The sequence below is a fragment of the Staurois parvus genome, unplaced genomic scaffold (genome assembly GCF_062004578.1).
Source record: "Staurois parvus isolate SC_StPar_1 unplaced genomic scaffold, SC_StPar_1.0 ptg001627l, whole genome shotgun sequence".
NCBI lineage: Eukaryota > Metazoa > Chordata > Amphibia > Anura > Ranidae > Staurois > Staurois parvus.
Genome location: NW_028319423.1, coordinates 566552 through 591855, shown reverse-complemented (window position 1 = coordinate 591855; position 25304 = coordinate 566552). Strand labels below are relative to the sequence as shown.

At 44.2% G+C, this 25304-nt stretch overlaps 1 protein-coding gene across 1 annotated transcript; it reads right to left on the bottom strand.

The window, feature by feature from the left end:
* Window positions 1–23959, bottom strand: LOC149435004 (zinc finger CCCH domain-containing protein 14-like; the record flags this gene model as incomplete). The annotated part of the gene is made up of 12 exons (XM_089663108.1): window positions 23860–23959; window positions 21034–21074; window positions 16890–17055; window positions 11976–12384; window positions 10316–10482; window positions 7885–7985; window positions 7014–7148; window positions 5811–5885; window positions 3443–3517; window positions 2804–2945; window positions 2095–2306; window positions 1–106 (listed from the first exon to the last, which is right to left on the bottom strand). Coding segments are annotated over exons 1-12 (1721 nt in total), but the record flags the coding sequence as incomplete, so codon positions are not given.
* Between the last annotated feature and the right edge of the window lie 1345 nt (window positions 23960–25304).

Below are 25304 nucleotides of genomic sequence, written 5' to 3'. Positions count from 1 at the left end.
TTGCACACAGTAGTTGGGTGGTGATAGGCGCAGAGCTCTGCATTCTTGCATGCTGGCCAATACTTGCAGCGCTCGTGGATCTTTGCCTTTGCAGAAACAGCAGCATCTGCAGTAAAAAGTAGAAAATCAATGATCTCCAACAGAAAGGGTAACCTCCCCCACAAATCTTTACATTATTCTGCAAAGTGAAGCAATGATACAGATAAATAGCGGGCACACTCTGGGGCTACACTGCCCCTTTACAGATCATACAGGTGTTTCCATTAACCTCCCTAGCGGTCTGATTATGTCCATATTTCAGTGCTCAAAGCGGTACATTTTTTTGCATGGAAATATGTAGTTTTTTTTATTGTAGGCCTGTAATTCTTAGGAATAACTCACTGAAATCTGTCTGAACAGAGTCTAGTAAACATCCCGGGTATGTTAAAATTTGAAACACAAAATCATAAATTATAATATAATAATCATAAAAAATATAATAATAAATTTAATTCAATAATATAATGTAACCAAAAACACTGAAATGTGAAATAGAGCGCCAAGTTCGCACATCGCTGAGCAAAGTCGCAGAATCGTTTTCAGTGTCTGATGAGGAATTTCCCCCACGAATCATTATCACTCAATTCTGCAAGTGGTTCTGATTTACTATCGCTGTTCTCTAGCCGGTTTAAAACCACTTTTGACCTAAAGGGACGCTTTTTGGACTCCATGGATGTTTCTCAGTTTCCAGGCAGAAAGAACAGTCAAAATGCAGGCAGGGCGCCGGACAAAAATGTATGTGAAATGGTTTGATACAGGAATGTTATACTTTTGATTTTAGTGTATTTAGTGAATGTCACTTTTATAACTTTCAAATTTCCCGCCGCTCTGTCCCCCGTACGTCCCGATGTTGCAGGGAACGGAACCCAGAAGACAGATGCCGGCATCAGCCGGAGGACATTACAGGGGACACTGCAGGGGGGACATCGCGGGAGCGCAGGACAAGGTAAGTGAAGAAGAGATCCCGGAGCAACGCTGCAGTGTATTCCCCAGTGTAGCTCGGGGGGGTTACCGCTTGTGATACTGAAACTTTACCCCGAGCTACACTCGGGAATACCGCCAGGGAGGTTAAAGTGGAACTAAATCTTATTCTTTACAGAAGCTGCCATAATAGCCTCTGTCTAATTTGCAGTTCCTGTGGTGCTGCACATGTGATCAGCTATGACAGCAGCCTTTTAATGGTGGTTCGGTTGAGAACTGAGCGGTAGGAGCTGTAACAGCCATCATTCAAGGCATGCCCTACATGGAACGGTTTGGGAAACCATTATATTGCTGGGTTTAGTTATGCTTCATATTGATGATAGTGTTGGAAGGAGAAAGCACTGAGAAAGGAGAGTATTGTGAGAGAGGGAAAGAACGAATGAAAGCTAAAACTGAACTGACTGGTTAAGTGCTCACTGCAGCTATAAAACATGAATTTGCATACACTGTGATGGATTTGGTAAAATGCCTATTCGGTTTCCTGTTTAAAATATATGTGTGTATATATATATATATATATATATATACACACATATACACACATACATATATATATATACACACACATACATATATATATATATATATATATACACACACATACATATATATACACATACATACACACACTATATATATATATATATATATATATATATATATATATATATATATATATATATACACACACACACACATACATATATATATATATACACACACACACACATACATATATATATATATACACACACACACACATACATATATACATATATACATACACACACACACACACACACACACACACACACACACACACACACACACATACACACATACATACATACATACATACATACATACATACATACATACATACATACATACATACATACATACATACATATATATATATATATATATATATACACACACACACACATATACACACACACACACACACACACATTTTAAACAGGAAACCTAATAGGCATTTTACCAAATCCATCACAACACATCTACAGAAACTTCTGTATCTATGCACACCACTGGACACGTGACATGGCATACCATTAGAAGTGCGCACATCCTGGGAATTCGGATGCATAGGATGACTTTGCTCAGCCCTGCTGAGCAGGTTGTGAGGTTCGGCGTACAGGCCTTCCTCTGTATACTCCATCGGCTCCACCTCTTCTTCAGAGTGATAAGCACGGGGGCTTGGGACCCCATCTAGAGTCACAATAAACTTGGGACTTGCCGGCTTTTCAGGTATTGGATTCTCTCTAAAATGAAAAACAGTCTTGTTATTGTTTAGAATATAAAACCACAATCTAAGTCCGACTATATATGGATCGAACGTCCTCCAGATCAGCAGGGGTTGGCTGAATTTCAATCCATATATGGGCAGGCTGGTTGTACAGAAGTCTCCTGAAATCCTCTGCTCTGCTGGAGGACTCCGCTCCTTCCTCTATATCTCTCCTCTCCTGAAATACTCTGCACTGCTGGAGGACTCCGCTCCTTCCTCTATATCTCTCCTCTCCTGAAATACTCTGCACTGCTGGAGGACTCCGCTCCTTCCTCTATAACTCCCCTCTCCTGAAATACTCTGCTCTGATGGAGGACTCCGCTCCTTCCTCTATAACTCCCCTCTCCTGAAATACTCTGCACTGCTGGAGGACTCCGCTCCTTCCTCTAGAACTCTCCTCTCCTGAAATACTCTGCGCTGCTGGAGGACTCCGCTCTTTTTTTTGTTATCTACCTCTCCTGACTGTTCCCCCACCTGGGCTGTGCAAGTCTTCCAAACTGCTGTGGACTGTCAGCTGTGGGAGGAGTCTGCATGGGGGGCGTCTTGGATACTTTTGGACTTTTCAGGATGAAGGACCGGCTGTCCATGGCCCGAAGATTTTCTGTTCCTTCAACGTCTGATAAAAGCAAAAAACAAGAGATGAAGAACAGATGAGTTCTCTCCAATACTGTCTTTCTTCAGACTCATCACCACTGCAAGCAGCTTGGATTTAAAGCGGAGCTTTAGTCTGTGTGTATTTTGCCTTCCCCGAGTCCTGTCCTCTCAGTAATATGCAAATTATATTTTTACAGAAAACTTTCCCATTCTCAATACATTAACACCACTGCCCAATTCGCAGGAACACAATCCAGGAAGCAGTCAAATCAAACTTGGAATTATTAATGCCGAAGCTGTTAAATGATCTTACCGGCTGGAGTGTGAAAACAAAAAAAAAAAAAAAAAAAAGGTTTGATAAAGTTCACATAGTGTATATGTATTTCAATATATTATGTATTGGTCTTTTCCTATGTCCCACCTAAAAAAAAAAAAAAAAAAAAAAAAAAAAAAAACACACCTTTTCACCCAAATGAAGGAAAAAAAAACAAAAAAAAAAAAAAAACCACCAGTACAAACCTTGTCCCCAGGTTGTGGTCTCTTCTACTGGCTCCGGGTGCAGTCTGGAGAGGACGTCCTTTCTACGCTCGTTGACTGGAAGGACATCAAATATTAATTTTTTAATAAAGTAACACGTAAATGTTAATTCTTGTTCCCCTACACTTTTATTTCCCAGCAAATCCCTGGTGATCCTGCCACCCCCCTCTACCTCATATAGCATTCCGACCATGCCAAGCAAGGAAGCAGTGCTGGAGCGATCAGTGTGCAACTCTTAAGTTTGCAGATCAAAAATACAGGTCACTGTGCAGACGCATGGCGTGCTTGTGGTCCCCTAGTCAGCTTCACCTCCACATTCCCTCCTAGCCCTGCCCATTAATAGACATGCGCCCCCCCACCACACACATTGAGGAAGACGCGTGCGCCTCCCTCTTGCCCACTGAGGGAGACGCGTTCACCCCCCCCCCCCCCACCCGCTCACTGAGGGAGACGCGTCCGCCTCCCCCCCCCCCCCGCCCACTGAGGGAGACGCCTCCCCCCCCCCCGCCCACTGAGGGAGACGCGTCAGCCTCCCCCCCCCCCCCCGCCCACTGAGGGAGACGCGTCCGCCCATAAAAATTCATGTTGATAGCAAGATCATTAGTTTTTTGCATCATTAGGGTGCCCGCTACAGCAAGTGATTTTCATACTGCAGCCGAAAATGCCTGATCCAACATCCGAATTGTTGCGGAAATCAAAAAAAAAAAAAAAAAAAAATACCCACACTGAAAATTGTGTGTGAGCTAGGAAAAGTAAGACTCCGAAGGAAAAGAATGTTCACCGTCAACAACGTTCCTTCATACAATCAACAGGCAATCTTGTACAGAAAGGTGTTTACACCTGGCATGATTGCTTTCAATAAATACACCAGGTCCATAAGGTGTCATGGGGGGGGGGGGGGGGGGGGTTATTTACGAAAAACCAATCAGCCTCAGCCTTTTTTTTATTTTTCAAAGTGTAATTGAGCAAGCTGACGTTAGAAGCTGATTGGCTACCTTGCACAGTTGCTCCAGATTCTGAGTGCTCTAGTTTTGGCAAATCTCCCCCACAGTGTCTGCAAGTAGTATTCAACCTAATGTACTAAGCAGAATAGGCATGATGGCTTTCAATAAATACACCACGTAACGGACCCCCAGAAACCCACGACTGGGTATCTCCGTTAAGAAACTTTTTCTCAGGCTCTGGAACACGAGACTAGTAAATTTGGCTATTGTTACCCCAGGATCCAGACGACACCAAATTTGAAGTAAACCAGAAGGTAGACTACTTTATTTTTAACACAGATACAAGATATATACACTCAAGGGAACAATCCCCCCTCCCTGCATAATGACACAGGGCGGGGCAATCTACATTTAGTAACAAGAGACACACCAACAGACAGTCCCATCAGGAGGGAGGGCTGCTGGAGACACCCCCCACCAAGCCAATACACAAACACATACATACCATAATAGTTTGCTCCCAAGCCAGACACACAATAGAACAATGGGATGCAACCACATGGCATAAAACAATCCACAACCCCCACCTCAATATTAGGACAGATCACCCTGTACCCCTAACAGTCACAGGGTGACTTACACATAAGAGGGATATGGGGAGCTGAGACAGGGGTCTCCCCACCTCTCCAAAGTGGGCTGGGTTCCATAGGCCCCCCCACCCAAAGTGACTTCACACACCAGGATACAGCAAGTCTGAGCGGTGAGACATGTGATAAGATTTGAATAGTACGGGGGGGGGGGGGGGTACAGCAGGGGAGTAACTGAAGTCAAACTACATTGAATCACTTCCGCTGGTGATTGGAAAAAAAAACTGTTTGGCAGTACAAATTTCCAACCATTGATGGCACAGTAGAATGTGAACGCCACTTTCATTTACCGATCGACAGAACGTTTGGTTTTTGCCTCATCTATGGCGTGTTTTACTGTGAAGTAAAACTTTAATTAGAATTAACTTTGATGCCAGTGCCCATTTTCCTGGCTAAAAATGAAACTCCAGCCTACAAGCTTGTTCTGCTTCAGTGACTCACTGAAATGCTCCATTTAAAAAAGGTGAGCGGATGTCCCTATCAGATTTCCATTGGGCACAACAATGTCTATGGCACACTATGCGCTTGCATTTTATAAGCTTTTCATACAATGTAGGCTGCAGTGTTGAGTCCGTGGTATCCAACATATTGTGATGAAAAGAGAACTCTGGAGGAGAGGCCAGTCACATACCATATAAATACTGTGTGATATACCAAACTATACACTGGGGGAGGGGAGGATGGTGGAGAACTGGCCAAGAATTTGCAATATAGAAGGAAGATGGCAATGATATAGTAAGCAGAAGAGAAGTTACAAACCTTGTCCCCAGGTGTTGGTTTCCTCCATTGGTTCTGGGTGCAATCTGGAGAGGATGTCCATTCTACGCTGGTCAACTGGAAGGACAACAAAAAATAAATGGAAGACCACAAATAGCTCTGTTGCTCTTAAAGTAAAGGAGTCGTTCAAGAAGATAGGATTTTTGCACCAACCATAAAATCCATTTCGAAGAGTCCACTGACGGACAAATTCAGACACAGTCGGATCATACCACATACTGGGTGATAGAACTACAGACCAATGGAGGTGAGAAAGATTGATATCCAGGTGAGGATTTGCAAAACAAAGCAATCTGGCAATGATACATTGCCCACCGCGGACCGCCTGCCTGCAACGAACATGTACAGGCACAGCGACGTACCTGTACAATCACTGGCCTCTCCCAGGTTCAGGCCGCGCGCACTGCCTGTCCGCCAACTCCCGCTGCAACTGTACACAGCGGGAGTTGGTCAGCAAAACCCAACCAATGATTCATGGCTGGCACCATGCTTATCGGCTTTGTCACAGTCCAGAGCCCTGTGTTGAAAATCAACACGGGGCTCCATACAGAGGGAATATTGAGATATGTAGTAAAAAGCAGCTCACATTACACAAATTAACACCTGCTAGGAGCATACTTAACCCATTAATTACCAGAGATGAGGTTAACCCCTTCTCAGCCACTATCAGTGTATAGCACAAGAGTCCTTATATATATATATATATATATATATATATATATATATATATACACACATATACATACATACACTATTTTTTTTTTTTTTTTAAAGTGCAGAAGCTTTTTGAAGAACCCTGGTATCACTACTGATCACTGTATTAATGGTGATGTCCGTGGCAGTTAGTCAGTTCCCACCCAATGTCAGTTAAGCCTATTATTTTTACTACTATTTTTGGGTGGTATTTTGAGTGGTGGGCTCCCTCCAGGCATGCCTGCCCTTAATCTATCCATTATTATATATGTGCTCCAACTTTGGAGACTCACAACTTATAGAGTTAGGACTGCAGTACACTGGGGTGCCATGACGTGGCCTCTGCAGCTTACGCATATATTTGCAAATGTGTGCCAACTAAACCCCTTGTTTAACATGAACTGATAGACAGGACAATTTGGTTTGTTGCAGGCTGGCTGGTTAGTGAGCTGGGAATTTTTGTTTGTTTTTTTTTAATTCGGTTTCCTGTACCTTGCCTGATGTCCGGCGCTTCTTCCGGCTCTTCCTGATAGCGCAACATGGAGGCTCTACTCTTCATCAGGATCAGCTCCTCCTCGGGGAGCGGACGAGCTCGTGGAGCCACAGGAACCATCTGCTTTGGGGGAACTTGACAGGGCAAAAACAGACAACAAATTACCAACCCCTCTTAAACCTACCTATGTATTTAATTAAAAGAAAATAATAATAAAATATAAAAATGACAGCACTGGGTGTCTGAGAAAAAATTACTACCGACATCAAATGAGAGGAAGTGGAGCATCGAAACTTTCTAAATAAAAGGACAGTTTACTGTCCTTCAGACTTTAAGAGGACCGGAATTTGGCCTGTCGGAGTGGAAAATGCCCCATTGTCAATGTGAATAGATAATGTCTCAAGCTCAGTAGGAGGACGATTCCCCCAACTGTTGGTGCCAGTGGCAGGAATAGGAGTTTTATCGTAGGGTATCAGAGGAAGGAATAGCGCCCCGTGGTTGACGTCGATGGAAGGAATAGCGCCCCGTGGTTGACGTCGGTGGAAGGAATAGCGCCCCGTGGTTGACGTCGGTGGAAGGAATAGCGCCCCGTGGTTGACGTCGGTGGAAGGAATAGAAGTGGCATCAGGGGAGAATGGATCCGTAGCCTTCGTAGCCTAGGTAACGCGTTTCGGAGCAACAATCAGATCCTTTATCAAACCCGAAACTAATTTATCGCTATTTGTATCTTACATCGTTTCCGTACTTGAGATTTGTGCCACATACAATTTATATACACGGCCACAGTTTGGAGACCACTGATCCAACAAGTACTGATACTCTTTGTGGCCAGGACTGGACGATCGCACTTCACATAGATCGTTCTGTTACCTGTGGAGTAACTGGTTGTTTTGGTAATAGATTCCTGAGCTTCAGATATGGCCTTCAGGATCAGGTTCTTGTTGGCTTGTTTTGATGGTGGGAGAGTAGGCCTGAAAACAGAAGACATTTGCTCAGTTTTAAGTCATGGGATCATTCTCTCGTCACTTAGAGCAGAAGTAACTTCAGGATTAAATTGTCACTTTCAAGGCATGCCGCTGCTGAGAACTCAATTCTCAAACTTTCAAGCCCTCAAATCGTTGGTGCTGAACATCCTTCAGCCAAGAAATTCGAACGATTGGGAGCCTATTAATGAATACAAGACTTACTCTGATTAGATGAAATGGAGAGGCGCGTCTCCAGCTTGGCCAATCAGAGGAAGTCTTCACTAATAAAAATACATGGGCTCTCCTGAATGGCGGAGAAACACTCAGCCCAGCTATCTTTATTTCAGCAGACAGGAAGTTGCCCGCACTGCTTTCAGAATACAGCTCTACTTACTGTATGCTACTACCGGCCATTACGGCACACATTCCGACCGCATCATGTAGTAGTAGCTTACTTCGGCCAGCTTGGCCCAAACAAAATTCTTTAACCACTTCCCGTGCGGCCCATGTATATAAACGGCCGGACGGTGGCAGTGCAGGGTCGGGTAGCCGTTTATAAATGGCCTCCCTGCCCCCTGCTTGTGCGCGCTCCCTGGGAGCACACAGCACCACGATCCGGTGCCCGCTGTGTCCTCCGGTCACAGTGGAACGCCGATCTGTGCGAGGTCCAATCCGTGATCACATGCAGAGTAGTAAGCAAGATGTCACTTCTGACATCATTGCTTACTACATGTGAATGATCACAGAGGTCACATGGTACAGAGCTATTCACAACAGCCATGTACCATGTGACAAGCTGTGACCAATCACAGTTTACACAGTAGTTCTCAATGGCTGCAAGAATGCAGCCAAAGAGAAGGAGAAATGATTGCTTTTACAGCCTTTATGGGTGTAAAAGCAATCAGTGTTAAAAAAAAAAAAAAAAAAAAAAGTTTAAAAATAAAAAAATAATCCAAATTCGTTTATAACCAAAAATTATTTTTTTTTACTAAAAGGATAACTGAATACATTTTGGCCAAGATTTATGATGACATATTACTTATTTGCAAACTTTTATAAGAAAAACACTTTTTCAAAATTTTTGGACTTTTTAATTTACATAGCAGAAAAAAAAAAAAAACAAACAAAAAAAAAAAAAACAGTGGTAAATAAATACCACCAAAATAAAGCTTTATCGGTCTCAAAAAAATGCTAAAAATTCATATGGGTACAGTGTTGCATGGCTGCGTAATTGTCAAAGTGTGACAGCGCTGAAAGCTGAAAATTGGCCTGGACAGGAAGGGGGTGAAAGTGAAACAAAACCTGGAATTCCACTTTATAGCACAACATCACCCAAAAGAAGAAGTTCCACTTGTTTGCATCCCCCTCCACTGCCACATTTAGCATTTTTTTTTTGGGGGGAGGGGGATGTGGGTCCCTGGTTTTGACAGGTACCCGCTCCCATGATCGGTCAGATCGCTGTGGCGACGATCGGCCCCTCCTCCTTCCCCCTCCCGCAGCCTTCTGGGGACAAATCACAAGTCTCAGAAGACTGGGGGACCATTCACAAAGCGCAGTGCGACTCACGCATGCATTGTAGGACACCGGCTATGAAGTCGGAAGGCTTCACTGCCCGATTCCCTTATCTAAGATTCCCTTTGAGGTAATCACAGTGGATAAGGGGGCGCTCTTTACATCTGGAGGAAAAGAAATTTAAGGTTTCTTCACAGTGAGAGCTGCGAAGATGTGGAATAGACTCCCTCAAGAGTTGATTGTGGCCAGCTCAGTGGATTGCTGTAGGAAAGTCCTGGATTCTTTCTTGGAAACACAGAATATAACTGGATATAACATTTATAGGTAAAGTTGATCCAGGGAATATCCGATTGCCTCTCGGGGGATCAGGAAGGAATTTCCCTGCAGGAGCAAATTGGATCATGCTTTGCTGTTTTTTTTTGCCTTCCTCTGGATCAACTGTGGGTGTAGGATTATAACTTTTTTTTTAATGGTTGAACTGGATGGATTTGTCTTTTTTCAGCCAGACTATGTAACTACGTAAGATGCCAGCTCCTGCACCCAAAGCCGAATGAAGAATTGGCTGAGGTGAGGACATTGATGGATCCCTGGACAGATAAGTGTCCTAATATTAAAAGTCAGTAGTTGCAGTATTTGTAGATGCTGACTTAATTTTTTTTTTTGGGGGGGGGGGGATTTGACTGGAGCTCTTCTTTAATGTCCTTAGATTTCAAATGACACCTTCCTCCCTGTATCCCATAATGCAATTCCAAAACCTCCCCATAGGCTGTATGGGATTCCACTGACAATAGAAACTTTAGGTGCAAAATGAAGACAATGAATACCTTCTCTCCGGTCTGGAAGGAATAGACACACTGCTGGGTACAGCAGCTGCTCGAGAGATGTAATCTTCCTCCTCCTCGTCATCTTCCTCCTCGAACTCTTCCAAAAATCTTTTCACCTTCACCACCGAACTGGCAACAGGCATCTTCCTCTTCCGGGACCCATCAAACTGCAAGATGGCAGAACACTTATCAGAACGTTGCAGTTCCTGCCCCTCAGTGGCTTTCACTTAGAACGACGTTATAGCCCATCTAAAGCCCCTCCCACACTTTCACAAGATTTTTTTTTTAATTCACTTAGCACTTTTTTACTCAAAGACCACCATCCATGTCCCTCACCAGTGCAACTCCCAGGTCACTGACACCAAGCTGGAAAAAAAAAAAAAAAAAAAAAAAAAGGAAGGATCCCGAACCTGACCTTGACCCAAACACTAACCCTGGCACTGAACTAGATCAAACCTTGATCGAGGTATTTTTTCCATCTTATTTTTTAATACTTTTCTTTTTTTTTTTAACCGTTTTTTTTCTATGCAAGGAGTTACAGAGATACAATGTACCTCTCTCCTCCATTCATAGAGAGAAAAAAAAAAACCAAAAGGGGGCGACTTCATCGCGTTCTTGCAGTCTTCTGGATCCTGAGAGATCCCCGCTGCTGGAGAGCCAATAAGAAGCGTCCATATGACTCAGGCAGTAAAATGAACACCAGAAGATGGACCCTCCCCTCCAGGAAATACAGAAGATTCAGGTCCTCGTGTATCAAAATAACCATTTGAGGTATTATGGGCTTTTAGATCAGATTTTGTTTTATAACTAACATGTTAACCCCTTCATGCTGGTGCCTCCCGGCCCTTTAAGGGTTCCAGAAGCCGGGAGGTGGGGCGGGGTTTAGGGTCATGTGACCGCCGTGACACGCTGTCAAGGAGTTACAGAGATACAATGTATCTCTTTCCTCCATTCATAGAGAAAAAAAAACAAACCCAAGGGGGTGACGACATCGCGTTCTTGCAGTCTTCTGGATCCTGAGAGATCCCCGCTGCTGGAGAGCCAATAGGAAGCGTCCATATGACTCAGGCAGTAAAATGAACACCAGAAGATGGACCCTCCCTTCTAGGAAATACAGAAGACTCGGGTCCTCGTGTATCAAAATAACCATTGATTGAGGCATTATGGGCTTTTAGATTAAATTTTCTTTTATAAACTAACATGTTAACCCCTTCACGCTGGCGCCTCCCGACCCTTTAAGGGTTTCAAAAGCCGGGAGGCAGGGTTTAGGGTCATGTGACTGCCGTCACATGATCGGGAAAGGTCCCGATCGAAAGAGGAGATCGGGACCTTTCCGTGAGTACTGGACATGTGTGCTGGCAGCGCGCGTGCTCTCATCACATGTTCTTTTTTAATAGAACGCAAATGTGTGGCCGCTCGGCGTCTAGGCCCAGACGCCGGGAGGCCGCACATTTGCGTTCGGACGGCGTGAAGAGGTTAACATAACATTCTGCCGTGCTGTAAACAGAGCACTGAGCCAGTCACTTTAGATTCTGAACCAGAGGAGCTTCTGGATTGCTCTAGTCCTACCACTGTTTCACTCTCACCTTCCAGGAGTGTCCACCCACCAAAGAAAGACCAATTTGATGGAGTGGGACTTTTTCCATAAAACCTGACCTACCTCATGTAAAGCTCTCTCTGTCCCCACTGCAGATCTGAAGGTCTCCTCTGCTCGGAAGGCCTCTTGCAGTTCATAAGGTTTGGTGTCAACTGCTCTGTTGCTAAAGAAGCTGGGCTGTCTGACCGTAACGGGGTCGCTCTGGGGCGGTCTGCGTACGGTGCTGCGTTCCTCCAGGCGGTGCGTGCTTCCTGGCGGCCTGTATACCTGAACTGTAGGCCTCTGCGTTCTCGTTATAGAGGCTGGCTTCTTCCTGGGATGTAATGAACTTTCACAGCTAAAGCTCAAGTCCTCATTGAAAGCATCGTCTGTGTCCAGTTTAATGTCAATGATGTCCTCCGAAGGGGACAAATCTTGAAGAGGTTTCACTGCGGATGTCAGGCGAGCGGCTACAGCGGCATCAGTGGACGCTCTGCAAATCCAAACATTTATACGGCAATTCATTAGACTTTCTTGAACAGACACTAAAAGATTTATTATATTATTATATAGTGCCAACAGTTTGCTCAGCGCTTTACAATATAACGGGAGACAATACAATTCAATACAAGAGGGATAGGAGGGCCTGATCCTGGGAGCTTACAATCTAGGAGATTTAGAAATACTCTGGAATGTCTGTGTTGCAAAAAAGCAATAATAACCTAAATAATACAAGTATAGCTTCTTCCTAGTGCAAATAGACCTTTTTTTTGCTTCAGAGCTGTGCATGATACCTTTCTGTGCTTTTCTTAACCCCTCGCCCTCCAGAGGATTTATACCATTTAAAAAAAAAAAAAAAACACAACACTTTCAAATAGTAACATTGGGAAGAGTCCTCTATATCTCCCTTTTAACCACTTGACCTCCAGAAGATTCCCCTTCCCGACCAGACATTTTTTTGCGTTATGGCACTGTTATTTTAACTGATAATTGTGCGGTCATGCAACGCTGCACCCAAATTAAATTTAGGTCCTTTGTTTTCCCATGAATAGAGCTTTCTTTCTGTGGTATTTGTTCGCCTGTGTGCTTTTTTGAGAGCTATATATATATATATATATATATATATATATATATTTTTTTTTTTTTTTTTTTTTTACTAACACATGTCAACACTGCAAAAATGTGCTTAAGCATTAAGATTTGTTTCACCCTTAGACATAAAGGGGTTAATAGAAAAAAAAAAAAATTTATAATATATATATATATATATATATATATATATATATATATACACACACATATACACACACATACATACACATATATATACACACACACATACATATACACATATATATATATATATATATATATATATATATATATATATATATATATATATATACACACACACACACACACAGAGTGGGGATCGAAAGTTTGGGCACCCCAGCTAAAAATTTGTATTAATGTGCATAAAGAAGCCAAGGAAAGATGGAAAAATCTCCAAAAGGCATCAAATTACAGATTAGACATTCTTATAATATGTCAACAAAAGTTAGATTTCATTTCCATCATTTACACTTTCAAAATAACAGAAAACAAAAAAATGGCGTCTGCAAAAGTTTGGGCACCCTGCAGAATTTATAGCATGCACTGCCCCCTTTGCCAAGCTGAGACCTGCCAGTGTCATGGATTGTTCTCAATCATCATCTGGGAAGACCAGATGATGTCAATCTAAAAGGTTTTAAATGCCCAGACTCATCTGACCTTGCCCCAACAATCAGCACCATGGGTTCTTCTAAGCAGTTGTCTAGGAAACTGAAACTGAAAATAGTTGACGCTCACAAAGCTGGAGAAGGCTATAAGAAGATAGCAAAGCGTTTTCAGATGTCAATATCCTCTGTTTGGAATGTAATTAAGAAATGGCAGTCATCAGGAACAGTGGAAGTTAAAGCAAGATCTGGAAGACCAAGAAAAATATCAGACAGAACAGCTCGCAGGATTGTGAGAAAAACAATTCAAAACCCACGTTTGACTGCACGATCCCTCCAGAAAGATCTGGAAGACATTGGAGTTGTGGTACACTATTCCACTATAAAGAGATACTTGTACAAATATGGTCTTCATGGAAGAGTCATCAGAAGAAAACCTCTTCTACGTCCTCACCACAAAAATCATCGTTTGAACTTTGCAAATGAACATAGAGACAAGCCTGATGCATTTTGGAAACAAGTTCTGTGGACCGATGAGGTTAAAATTGAACTTTTTGGCCGGAATGAGCAAAGGTACGTTTGGAGAAGAAGGGACACAGAATTTAATGAAAAGAACCTCTGTCCAACTGTTAAGCATGGGGTTGGATCAATCATGCTTTGGGGTTGTGTTGCAGCCAGTGGCACAGGGAAAATCTCACGAGTAGAAGGAAAAATGGATTCAATAAAATTTCAGCAAATTTTGGATGGTAACTTGATGCCATCTGTGAAAAAGCTGAAGTTAAAGAGAGGATGGCTTCTACAAATGGATATTGATCCTAAACACACCTCGAAATCCACGGGGGATTACATCAAGAGGTGTAAACTGAACGTTTTGCCATGGCCTTCACAATCTCCTGACCTCAACATAATTGAAAATCTATGGATAGACCTTAAAAGAGCAGTGCGTGACAGACAGCCCAGAGATCTCAAAGAACTGGAAGACTTTTGTGAGGAAGAATGGGCAAAGATACCTCAAACAAGAATTTAAAGACTCTTGGCTGGCTACAAAAAGCGTTTACAAGCTGTGATACTTGCCAAAGGGGGCAGTACAAGATATTAACTCTGCAGGGTGCCCAAACTTTTGCAGACGCCATTTTTTTGTTTTCTGTTATTTTGAAAGTGTAAATGATGGAAATAAAATCTAACTTTTGTTGACATATTATAAGAATGTCTAATCTGTAATTTGATGCCTTTTGGAGATTTTTCCATCTTTCCTTGGCTTCTTTATGCACATTAATACACATTTTTAGCTGGGGTGCCCAAACTTTCGATCCCCACTGTATACACACACACACACACACACACACACACACACACACACACACACACACACACACACACACACACACACACACACACACACACACACACACACACACACACACACACACACACACACACACACACACACACACACACACACACACACACACACACACACACACACCATATTTCTCACATGTACGGCAACAAGGAAGGTGGGTCTTAATGCCTACAAGCCACACATATACCCATATGAGTGGCTTGTAGGAATTAAGGTCCACCTCCCAAGGTGACCGAGGTTTTTGTGCTTAAAGCATGCTCACAGCACAGTGACTGAGCTGGCACAGGCAGCTCTCAGTCTCTAGGTATGATTGTGAGCTGGCAGGACAGGCTCCTGATCATGTGACAGCAAAACATCAGGAAGACCATCCCACTCTCCCAGCTTTAAGCCCCAGTTAAAGGGTCATAGTGTGTGGGTGGGAAGGAGTGGCATGGTCTATCCTGAGCACTTTGTGTACAATGATACTGAAACCTGTGTTAGTTTGTTCCAAAGCACAAATTTAAAGACGAATTAAAAAGGCAAAAAACTTTGTAACCCCTGTAAGGTTTATTTTTGCAATTTGTGTCCCATTGGGGAGATTTCCCTTCACTTCCTGTCCAATAGCCAAAACAGGAAGCAAGAGGCAATTAAAGTGGTTGTAAAGGCTCAAGGATTTTTACCCTCATGCATTCTATGTATGTGTGAAGCTGCCCAGCCAGCCCCCCCCCCCCCAACACTTACCTGAGCCACATACCGATCCAGCGATGTCCATGAGAGCCTTGGTTCTCCGGGAATTCTCACTCCTGATTGGCTGAGGCAGCATTGGCTCCCTCTGCTGTCAATCACAGCCAGTGAACCAAATCAGGAGAGGGAGGGTGCCCCCATAGAAAGTTGCTTGCTGTGTGGGCACCCAACAGGAAGAAGACCAGAGACCAGGAGCGCCGGTGTGGGACATGAGAAGAGGAGGATCCAGGCTGCTCTGTGCAAAACCACCGCACAGAGCAAGTAAGTATGACATGTTTGTTACTTTAACCACCTCCCACCCGCCATATAAGGCAATGACGGGCACGGTTCTCTCGTTCTGGGAGGACGTCATAGGACGTCCTCCCACTCTAACCGTGCTAGCGCGGCTCCGGGAGCGCGTAGCGTGACGATCGGTGGTGTGCTGTGTCCCTCAGACAAAGCGGATCACCGATCAACAGAAAGAGCCAAAGATATCGGCTCGGTCATGTGATCAGCTGTGTCCAATCACAGCTGATCACATGTAAATAGGGAAATGCCAGTTGTCGGCATTTCTCTCCACTCGAGCTGTCACGCTGACAGAGGAGAGAAGAGGAGAGGTGAGCCGGTAATCGGCATTCCTCAGAGAGGACATGTACACTGATCATCCGGGCTCTGATGATCAGAGTGCCCTGATGATCACTGTAGCCTCACAGTGCCACCTGCCAGTGCCCATCAGTGGAACATCAATGCCACATATCAGTGCCTACCAGTCCACATCAATGCCACATAGCAGTGCCCATCTGAGCTGCCTTTCAGTGTCACCTGTCAGTGCCACCTATATAAAAAAAAAACCAAAGTTTGGGATTTTCTTTCACTTTCAATGATAAAGGTAAGCAAGATAAATAGAGAGGGTGAATCTCCCTAATGGGGGGCACAAGGAGCAATAAAAACTGAAAACACACCTTTCCACTCTATCCAAAATAAAAACACACCAAAAAAAAAAAAAAAAAAAAAACAAAAAAAAAAAACACCCCACACCAAACCCCCCCCCCCCCCAAAGAAAAAAATCTGTCTTTAGTTATACTTTAGACACCCCAGGCCCCCCCCCCACGCATGACCCCCTCCCAATCCCAGAATGCATTTCAGTCTCCTCAATGACATACTGATTGGTGCGTTCTTTAGTAAAGGAACACATGCGGTACATGATTTGCGCATTACCTGTCAGAGCCGCGCTGTGCTTGAGAGCTGCTGGGCACCACGCTGAGGAACTTCTCCAGCCGCTGTGGCTGGGGCTCTCTCTCAGAATCCTCTCTGCTATGGCTCCTCAGGGGTGGCATGCTACTATTGAAGATGATGGCCTCTGAGGCTTTCAGGCTGTTGGATCCTAGAAGAGACGAGGGAATTGCCTTAATATCGAATATTATGCTGGTGTGCTCCAGCAGTGTCAGCCAAGTCAAAGGTCTGTATGTGAGTCGCTTAAGCTGGCCATAAACAGATAACAGTTTGGGTGGTTCAGCAAGAACCAGTCGAATTTCGATCTGTCTATGGACAGGCTGGTTGTACTGAAGTCAATCTATTGATCGACCAGTACAACTAGCCTGTTTTTTTTATCGTTTGATCACTGGCAGCAGCTATAGACGCCGACTGCAATCATTGTATTCTGACGGCGGGAAAATCTCCCGCTGTCAGAATACAATAGGGCAACAGGAGAGATTTTCCCCCGCCCCCCCCCCAATCAACAAGGACGGTGCTGATGGGGCAACCAAGCACTTTTCTTTCCTTCAAACCATTCATAAATGTATGGCATGCCTTAGATTACAAATGCCAGAATTACAGCCTGCTGAAAACGGTGTACTATCCATGAGAACTTGAAAATGTATATTATATAGGGCGTGCTTGTTGGAGCCCAACCTCTGTAGCTGTAAGATAAAGGTGCCAGGTGGATATCAGGGATGGATGGATGGATGGATGGATGGATGGATGGATGGAGTGGCAGCAAGGCTATAATTCAGTAACAAGAAAAAGAGGAAGGCTCCTCTAAGTGCAGTATTGACAATTTATTTAGTAAACAATGGATAAGTTGCACTTACAAGATAAACAGTTAAAAAGACTCATCGTGTGGTAATTGGATCCAGGTGGGACATCCAGCCGTCCAGCAGCAAAATCTGTCTATAGCAGTGGTTCTCAACCTGGGGGTCGAACAACCCTTTCACAGGGGTCGCCTAAGACCATCGGAAAACACATATTTCTGATGTGTTAAAAAGCAGCTACTCTGTTGAAAGCAGCTACTCTGTTGAAAGCAGCTACTCTGTTGAAAGCAGCTACTCTGTTGAAAGCAGCTACTCTGTTGAAAGCAGCTACTCTGTTGAAAGCAGCTACTCTGTTGAAAGCAGCTACTCTGTTGAAAGCAGCTACTCTGTTAAAAGCAGCAGTATTGGAGGTAAAAACGACACTCAAGAATTATAATTACTGGATAAATAATTTTATGGTTGGGGGTCACCACAACATGAGGAGCTGTATTAAAGGGTCACGGCATTAGGAAGGTTGAGTACCACTGGTCTATAGGATCAGGAAGTGGAGTCCAGGATGTGCCTGTGCATCAAAAATGAAGCTTGGAGAGCAGAGTCAGATGTAGGAGGTGGTAATGCATTTCGGAGCATGCTCAATAGGCTCCTTCTTCAGACCTGAGCACCAGTAGAACCCTGACATTTTTATAGTGTGAAGAGCATGGGAGGGAGGCACCCAGAAACTACTTGCCTCCCTCCCATTGCCTGCACACTATAAAAATGTCAGGGTTCTACTGGGGCTCAGGCCTGAAGAAGGAGCCTATTGAGCATGCTCCGAAATGTATTACCGCCCCCTTCATCTCCTACATCTGACTCTGCTCTCCAAGCTTCATTTTTGACGCACAGGCACATCCTGGACTCCACTTCCTGATCCTATAGACAGATTTTGCTGCTGGATGACTGGATGTCCCACCTGGATCTAATTACAACAAGATGAGTCTTTTTATCTGTTTATCTTGGAAGTGCAATGTATCCATTGTTTACGAAATAAATGGTCAATACTGCACTTTGAGGCGCCTTCCTCTCTTTTTCTTATCCATGAGAACTTGCGTCTTCTTGAAATCATAGGGTTGATTTGCTAAAACTGGAGAGGGCAAAATCTGGTGCAGCTCTGTATATAAACCAATCAGCCTTCAGTTTCCCCCCCCCCCAAAACGTGATTGAACAAAGCTGAAATTAGAAGCTGATGGGCTACCATGCACAGCTGCACCACATTTAGCACTCTTCAGTTTTAGTAAATCACCCCCCTTGAGTCTTCTCATACATTACTAATTTACAGACATATACTAAGGATGTCACACCACTTCCTAAATCTCAATCTTTCCGACTGGTTTTCTGTCAAGATCAGCAGGACAACTATCCTTCCTACTCCTGAGGCCAGGGAGCACTCTGTGTAATCCTCTCCTTCAGGCCCAACATTCAATCACTGTCCACATCCTGCCATCTTCACCTCCATAACACTTCCAGAAAGCACCCCTTCCTAACCAGTGACGTCATCAAGCTACTAATCCACCGTCTTGTCATCTCATCTCTACTATTACGACTCACTCCTTGTTGGCCTACCTCTCATCTACTATGAATGCTGCTACTAGACTCATCCACCGTACCAACTGGTCTGTGTCCTCCATCCCGCTCTGCTAATGCCTCCACTGGCTTCCGATCACCCAACAAATAAGATTCAAAATACTAACATACAAAGCCATCCATAACTCTTCCCTGAGCCGTCACCAACATCATCCCCAAATATCACCCAAACCATCCTCTCCACTTCTCCCAATACTTCCTGCTCTCTAGCATCTCCATTACCTCCTCCAGGACCTCTACCATACTCTTGAAACCCATACCTCAAATTCTGTCCCAAAACCTCCTGCACTGTAGCTCCCTGGTCACCTCCTGCGATACTTGCCTCCAGGATTTCTCCAATACACAACTTCCTACTCCAATTTTTGTCCCAAGACCGCCTGTTATCTAGCTTCCTCATCACCTCCTACCATGCTCACCTCTAGGACTTCTCAAGAACCTCCCCTATCGCCTTGAACTCCCTAATCCAATTTCTGTCCCAAGATCTCCTGCTTTCTCGCTCCCTCATCACCTCCTCCCATGTTCGCATCCAGGACTTCTCCAGAGCCTCTGTAATACACTGAACTCTCTACCCCAATTTCTGTCCCAAGACTTCCTGTTATCTAGCTTCCTCATCACCTCCTCCCATGCTCACCTCTAGGACTTCTCAAGAAACTCCCACATCGCCTGGAACTCCCTAATCCAATTTCTGTCCCAAGATCTCCTGCTTTCTCGCTCCCTCATCACCACCTCCCATGTTTGCATCCAGGACTTCTCTAGAGCCTCTCCCTTCCTCTGGAGCTTCCAACCCAAATCCATCTACCTCCTACTCTGTCTGCCATTAGGCAATCCGTGAAAACTCATCTCAGGAAAAGCCCATCCTCTCTACCTAATAAGCAAAATGTTCTTTCTCCATCAGCTCATCCCCTCATAGGTATTACATTTTATATCACTTTCCCCCAGCTTTTAGATTGTTAACTCTCATGAGCAGGGTCCTCCAAACCCGCTTACCTTGATTGGTATTGTAAATGTGACATCCAAGTACGCTGCTATTGTGATGTGGATGGCACAGAAAATCTAAATCACTAAAATAGTGAGTAATAAATACTCCATAAACACAAGCCCTAACAATGCTTTTACCCCAACAGCATCTACATAATACATTTTGGCACTGAAAACTCAAGACTGGACCAATGGAAAATAAAATGTCTTCCCATCAACCAGACGTGAGCTACCATCCACACTGCTCCCCTATGTCTATATTCCAGGTGGGGTCGTATTTACCACATGGCAAACAAGGCACTTGCCGGGGGGGGGGGGGGGGGGGGCATTTTTTTTTGGGGGGGGGGGCAGCACCTCCCTCAGAAGAAGGCATGAAAGGAGGGGGACACACACCATGGGAACCAGGTGGGATCCTGCTTCATGGTGTATGTAAACCTGACTCTCGACTCCCGGGGATGTCGAGCTGTATGTAGAGCCTGACTCCCGGGGATGTCCAGAACTGTGAAGATGAGCATCTCTCTATCACCGCGGGGGGGGGGGGGGGTTAGTGGGATAGTGAAAGGGTGCAGGGGTGTTATTGGTCAATGTCAGGCTCCCTCCGCAGGAGGCAGCACAAAACCTAAATACACCAGTGATTCCAGGCGCGGGGCTAAAAGCCAGACCTCAGTAACCGAGTGTAGGAGGAGGACGTCATGCATCAGTTTAGAATGCAAACGCCATTCAGCAGCACTGACCTGGAGTGATGGCGCGTAGTTTATCCAGTACACCCTGCAACCTGAGGACAAACGAGAAGAGTAACAGAAATTACAGTTGGCATGAAGTCATTTATTTTAAAAATTACGCCAGGCTTAAATAACAAGCCACCCATAAAGTGTCATTGCTTGATGAGGTACTAAACCCTTTTATCCTCTACACCATGGAAGCTGCCATCTTAGCCTCTGATCTGCAGTTGCCATGGCGCTGCATGTGATCAATTATGACACCAGCCATTTGAAGGCTTGACAGTTCGGTTGAGAGCACAACCAATGTGACAGTTATTCACGGCATACCTTGAATGTAACATTTTTTAGGAAACAGTTGAAACAATCGATGGGTTTAGTTCCACTTTAATACAAAGCAAGACATCTTATAGCCACCGAGAAATCTATAACCAACAAGAGCCCATGTTATAACAGTCAACCCACAATGACACCAAGACACCTGTAGTTCCAAGACTTCCTTCTATAGCAGTGGTTCTTAACCTGGGTTCGATCGAACCCCAGGGGTTCGGTGAGTCTCGCGGGGTTCGGCGGAGGTGAAGACCCACACCCGACTCATATGATTCGTGCAGTAAATATTCATTATTATGTTTTGTTTTTGTGTGAAAATCATGTTTTAATGGTTTTGTTCTTAACGGTTTTGTTCATTTTGTGCACCTATGTATAAATATATACCTAAATATATACCTATGTTTTGAATTTTAAAAATCATTTATTTTTCCAATTAAGAAGGGTTCGGTGAATGCGCATATGAAACTGGTGGGGTTCAGTACCTCCAACAAGGTTAAGAACCACTGCTCTATAGCCTTCAAGCCATCTATAGCTACTAGAAATTCCCCTCTATAGCCTTCAAGCCATCTATAGCAACTAGACTTCCCGCCATAGCCTTCAAGCCATCTATAGCTTCTAGACTTCCTGCCATAGCCTTCAAGCCATCTATAGCTCCAAGACTTCCCTCTATAGCCTTCAAGCCATCTATAGCTCCAAGACTTCCCTCTATAGCCTACAAGCCATCTATAGCTCCAAGACTTCCCTCTATAGCCCTTCAAGCCATCTATAGCTCCAAGACTTCCCTCTATAGCCTACAAGCCATCTATAGCTCCAAGACTTCCCTCTATAGCCTACAAAGCCATCTATAGCTCCAAGACTTCCCTCTATAGTCCTTCAAGCCATCTATAGCTCCAAGACTTCCTCTAAGCCTACAAGCCCTCTATAGCTTCCAGACTTCCTCTATAGCCTTTCAAGCCATCTATAGCTCCAAGACTTCCCTCTATAGCCTACAAGCCATCTATAGCTCCAAGACTTCCCTCTATAGCCTTCAAGCTATCTATAGCTTCTAGACTTCCCGCCATAGCCTTCAAGCCATCTATAGCTACTAGACTTCCCGCCATAGCCTTCAAGCCATCTATAGCTACTAGACTTCCCGCCATAGCCTTCAAGCATCTATAGCTTCTAGACTTCCCGCCATAGCCTTCAAGCCATCTATAGCTACTAGACTTCCCTCTATAGCCTACAAGCCATCTATAGCCTTCCAAGACTTCCCTCTATAGCCTACAAGCCATCTATAGCTCCAAGACTTCCCTCTATAGCCTACAAGCCATCTATAGCTCCAAGACTTTCCCCTCTATAGCCTTCATGCCATCTATAGCTCCAAGACTTCCCGCTACAGCCTACAAGCCATCTATAGCTCCAAGACTTCCCTCTATAGCCTTCATGCCATCTATAGCTCCAAGACTTCCCGCTATAGCCTTAAAAAAATCTGAAGCTCCAAGACATCTATAGCTCCAGGACTTCCAGTTACAGCTTTCAAGCCATCTATAGCTCCAATACTTTCTGCTGTATCCTCAAGGCTCCCTGCTTTAGATACCAAGGCTCCTGCTATAAACGCCAAACTGCTCTATTCCACAAGGCCCCCAGCTACAGCCACTAAACATCCATAGCGCTATTACCAACTCTTGGTTTAGCCAGCAAGCCCCTACAAAGTGGCCAAGACAGCTATAATCACCAAGACTCTCTGCTATGGCCACCAAGAGTTCAACATGGGACCATGGTCACCAGGAAACTGTAGTCTCCAAGACACTCCACTAACCCGCAAGACCTCCTGCTACAGCCACCAAAACATCTAAAGCCACCAAATAACCAACTCTTGGTATAACCAGCGAGCCCTACATTTGAAACCAACACAACTATACCACCAAGACCCCTTCCTTCAACATAACCAGCAACCCCCCTACAATGTCATCAGGACATCTTATGCCACAAAGGCTACTTGTCATAGCAAGGTGCTCTAGCCACCAAGAATCTATAGTACAGTATAGAGTCTATACTATCCAAAACCTTCTGCTATGGCCACCCAAAACATCTATAGCCTCAATACTCCCCACTATACACATCAAGACCCCCAGCATAACCAGCAACCCCTCTACAACGTCACCAGATATCCATAGCCTCCAAGACAACGACAGGGTCCAAGACATAACCAAAAAGCCCTCTACAGTGTCATAAAGACATCTATAACCACCAAGCCCCCTACAATGTCATCAAGAGATCTATTGACACCAAGATATCTATAGCCATCAAGACACCCTACCATAGCTGCCAAGCCCAAGTGCTATAGTCACTAAGACATCTATAAGTTATAGATCCTCCGCTATGACGATCAAGACCCCCTGCTATGATTCGCACGACTAACCACCATAGCCACCATCTAAAACCAAGACTTCCACAATGCCACAAAGAATCTAAGGCCACCAAGACCTACGGCTACAGCATGCAGTAAAGCGACACATATAGGCGTGTTACCATGTGGTGAAGCGCAATGTGTTATTCCCAAGGAAGAGCGACAGGTCGTCCGTCATCTGCTCCTGGCTCTTCTTATTTGCTACCATCACCATGATGTAATCAGGGGAGCTCCTCGTCTGGTGGAAGGAACAAATACATATAAAAATATTTAGCACTCTAGATTTGCAGCACTGGGATACTAAGTGTGAGTTCCCCTGGTGACACCACCTACATAGAGTATGTATTTGCACCTGGGTGGGTTCCTTCCATAATCCCAAAACATTACAGTACAATGACTCAACAGAACAGGAAGAAAAAAAATATCTGCACTTAGACCCCTCATCTGAGGCAGGGTGCTGTGATGTTTTCAGGAAGCCATGTAGAGCCCCTGCTGGCCCCTCCCATCAGCCATGAGCTGCCTACATTGCATAGACAAGCAGAGGAACCCAGTGATGATCTCACTTGGTTTAAAATTTGGTATGTAATGAAAACAGAGGTTTGTTGATCAGAGGGAGGGGGGAGGAACCAGCAAAAGCAAAATATAAGCAGAAATTCAACAATTGTTTTTGTTTGCTGTCTGTGTGCTCTGGCCCATTCTGGTACAGTGGATATATGGTACTGGTGGTTCTGGTACAGTGGATATTAAAAAAAAAAAAAAAAAAATGTCTACACATCCCTGTTAAAAGTCAGGTTTCTGTGATGTAGAAAAAAAATGAGAAAAATAAATCATTTCAGAACTTTTTCCACCTTTAATGTGACCTATATACTGTACACCTCAATTGAAAAACGGAAAATATTTTAGGGAGGGGGTAAACATAAAAAGCTAAAATAATGTGGTTGCATAAGTGTGCACACCCTCTTATAACTGGGGATGTAGCTGTGTTCAGAATTAAGCAATTAGATTCAAAATCATTAGAAATAGGAGTCAATACACACCTGCCATCATTTAAAGTGCCTCTGATTAACCCCAAATAAAGTTCAGCTGTTCTAAAATAATGTGGTTGCATAAGTGTGCACACCCTCTTATAACTGGGGATGTAGCGGTGTTCAGAATTAAGCAATCACATTCAAAATCCTGTTAAACAGGAGTCAGTACACACCTGCCATCATTTAAAGTGCCTCTGATTAACCCCAAATAAAACTCAGCTGTTCTAGTAGATCTTTGCTGACATTTTCTTAGTCGCATCCTACAGCAAAAGCCATCGTCTGCAGAGAGCTTCCAAGCTTCAGAGGGATCTCATTGTTAAAGGTATCAGTCAGGAGAAGGGTACAAAAGAATTTCCAAGGCATTAGATATACCATGGAACACAGTGAAGACAGTCATCATCAAGTGGAGAAAATATGGCGCAACAGGGACATCACCAACAGTGACATCACTAACAGTGACATCACCGAGAACTGGACATCCCTCCAAAATTGCTGAAAAGACAAGAAGAAACTTGGTGTGGGAGGCGGCCAAGAGGCCT